Source organism: Lactuca virosa, chromosome 4 (assembly GCF_052849685.1).
Source record: "Lactuca virosa cultivar CGN04683 chromosome 4, Lactuca_virosa_CGN04683_v6, whole genome shotgun sequence".
In the NCBI taxonomy this organism is placed as follows: domain Eukaryota; kingdom Viridiplantae; phylum Streptophyta; class Magnoliopsida; order Asterales; family Asteraceae; genus Lactuca; species Lactuca virosa.
The window spans coordinates 161,354,540-161,357,320 of record NC_136429.1 but is presented as its reverse complement, the minus strand read 5'-3'; the positions used below and the strand labels follow the sequence as shown (position 1 = coordinate 161,357,320).

Genomic DNA, 2,781 nt, shown 5'->3' with positions numbered 1-2,781 from the left:
AATTCCTTTTATCATAAAATAAAATGAAATTTAAAGAATTCAAATTCATTTAATTTTGTAAACCAAAAATAACTTTTAACATAACTTTTAATGAAACTCACATTCAAATGTTATCACTCTTTTGAAATTTATGAACCAAATACACCTTAGATTTTGTTACATTCCACATCCTAAAATTAAATTTTGAGGATTCAAGCAATTGAAGTTTAGGATTTAAAAAAAAAAAAAGTAAGTTATTAAATTATTTTAACTATAAATCTAAAATAATGTACCATAGAATGGTAGGGGTACTTTCGTCAAATAATGCTCGGAGCATAAACCTCCATTTTCAAGGTCCGAGGAGGGTTTTGCATCCTATTTGGAAAAAACGCCGGTCGCATTCGATAGGGTTTGCAGAAACTGATCGGAAGAGATGCAATCATTCTGTGGGAGAATTACATCGCTCACAAAGAACGTCATTAAGTGCTCCCGTAGTTTTGATTCGCCGTTGTCTAGGGTTTGTTTGTCTCAACCTAATGATCTACTCGTCGTTTCACGGTTACTTCCTTCACATTTTTCGGTAATTTTTCTTTCTTCTACTTTCTGTTGATTCAAAGATAATCATTTTCCAGTTCATGGTATAGTTATAGGCAATTTTTAGATATTATGTAGCGGAACTCGAAAGTTTGATGATTAGGTTGTTTTTTTTGGAGGGGTAATAGATGCCCTGCGTTACCAAATCGCGTAGAATTTAGCTCAAATGCAGATGTCCGAGCAAAGTATATGTTCCATTTTGATAAAAAGCTTTATCTACATAATACATTGTAGATTCAGGATTGAATAAAAATGGTGCTTTCATCTAGTTCTGTTATCATTGTAAATAAAGATCACACTGTGTTGGTCTAGTAGTATAAGCGACTTTCCTTATGTTATGACTATCGCCAATACTAGATTGTTTATTAAGTGAGCATAAATTAGGTACTTTGCACTAGTAAAGTTGGATGCAATTTCTGGTGTAAATCAAGTGTGAAGGATCAAAGAAAAGGAAATGAAGTTTCTTGGAATCATGGAATTACATAACTAGCTAATGAATTGAGTACTTGATGATGCTAGATTAGTTATACGGTTATACCATGTTAAAATCTGTTTCTGCATCTATATAATATACACATTGTAGATTATAATTATCTTTCAGAGGACTTTTACAATCTTAGATTAAAATCATCGTTTCTTGTGAACCCTGTTTATGATTTCTTTTTTAAATTTATGACTATAATGTTTTGACTTGTGAATATTTCTAGACAAAAAATTACGGAAGAGATTTACCAGCTTCATACAAAAGTACGAATATACCCTCAATAGAGTCCAGGCTCGTGCACCATTTTACTAACAGGGGCATTGCGACATTGAATGATTCTTTTTTAAATTTATGACTTCTTTTTTAAATTTATGACTATAATGTTTTGACTTGTGAATATTTCTAGACAAAAAATTACGGAAGAGATTTACCAGCTTCATACAAAAGTACGAATATACCCTCAATAGAGTCCAGGCTCGTGCACCATTTTACTAACAGGGGCATTGCGACATTGAATGATTCACACAAATCTGACCCACAAGATGAAGCTGCTACTGCCACTGAGGTTGCACCTCGTGTCAAATTCAAGAGGCTTGATAAAACAGCCAGACACATTATGCAGGTAAGAAATTCAAGAAATCTTGTTTTTTCTTATTTCCATACTTACCCTTCTGTGAAAAGACCATGTTGTCCTCAAACATGTACTTCACTTGCAGATACTTGATAAAGAAGCAGTGAAGGAAGTGAATACACAAAGAGAGATACCTGATATAAGGCCAGGCTATATAATCCAGCTCAAATTGGTATGTTTATTTTTTGCTAATATATTAAACTTGAAATTGAATTTTTATATATTATTGATAAAATATTAAAATCCATGAAATTTACAGGAAGTACCTGAGAACAAGAGACGTGTGTCAACAGTGAAAGGAATTGTGATAGCAAGACGCAATGCAGGTTTAAATTCAACAATCAGATTAAGAAGACTTGTTGCAGGAGTTGGGGTTGAATCTCTTCTACCTTTGTAAGTATATATTGCTATTAAGGGTAAAAGAGTAATTTATGTTGCTGTTATTAAATAATTAGTAAAATAAATGGTTTTATGATGACAGATACTCACCGAATGTGAAAGAAATAAAGGTTTTGGACAAGAAGAAAGTGAGGAGAGCCAAGCTTTATTATCTCAGGGACAAGATGAATGCACTCAGGAAATAGAATGGGTGTTTTACAATTTTTGAATTTAGTGTGTTTCATGTTTTTTGTTTAAGAAGGTTATAAGTGAGATTGATGAATCTTTTTTAGTTAATAATTGCAACAAGGATTATATATTGTAGGCATTTGAGTAATGTTAAATGTAGCGATGCTTGACTTCATGATGGAGGTCAATTTGGATTTTAATTTTTAAAGTGATATTGTCTTTGTATGGGTGTCATTGATTGTTAAGATATTTTGTATTACTTTTGATGAGATATTCGTATGTAATTGTAACTTACAAAAATCATTTTATGTAAAATTCATAAAATTGTATTTTACTCTTTTCGCAAAGTTATCTTTTTCTATTAACATTTCATTTTACATGATTACGTGATTCATCCTCTCACCTCAAGAATCATGACTTTCTAGTTCTTAGTTATTGAAGTTATGCCGGTTTTTACAAAACTTACAAAATGTATTTTTTTTTTTTCGAAATGAAATAATTTTATTAGCTAGCAAGAGGTTAGACA

At 31.4% G+C, this 2,781-nt stretch overlaps 1 protein-coding gene across 1 annotated transcript; it reads left to right on the top strand.

Annotated features, from left to right (window-relative positions):
* The first annotated feature begins 301 nt into the window (after positions 1–301).
* Positions 302–2,476, top strand: LOC145107644 (large ribosomal subunit protein bL19c-like). Its single transcript, XM_079044579.1, has 5 exons — positions 302–559; positions 1,281–1,679; positions 1,774–1,860; positions 1,948–2,081; positions 2,170–2,476. Exons 2-5 carry the CDS (start codon positions 1,674–1,676, stop codon positions 2,270–2,272), a joined length of 330 nt encoding a protein of 109 aa, XP_078900705.1. The 5' UTR covers positions 302–559; positions 1,281–1,673; the 3' UTR covers positions 2,273–2,476.
* Positions 2,477–2,781: the final 305 nt, after the last annotated feature.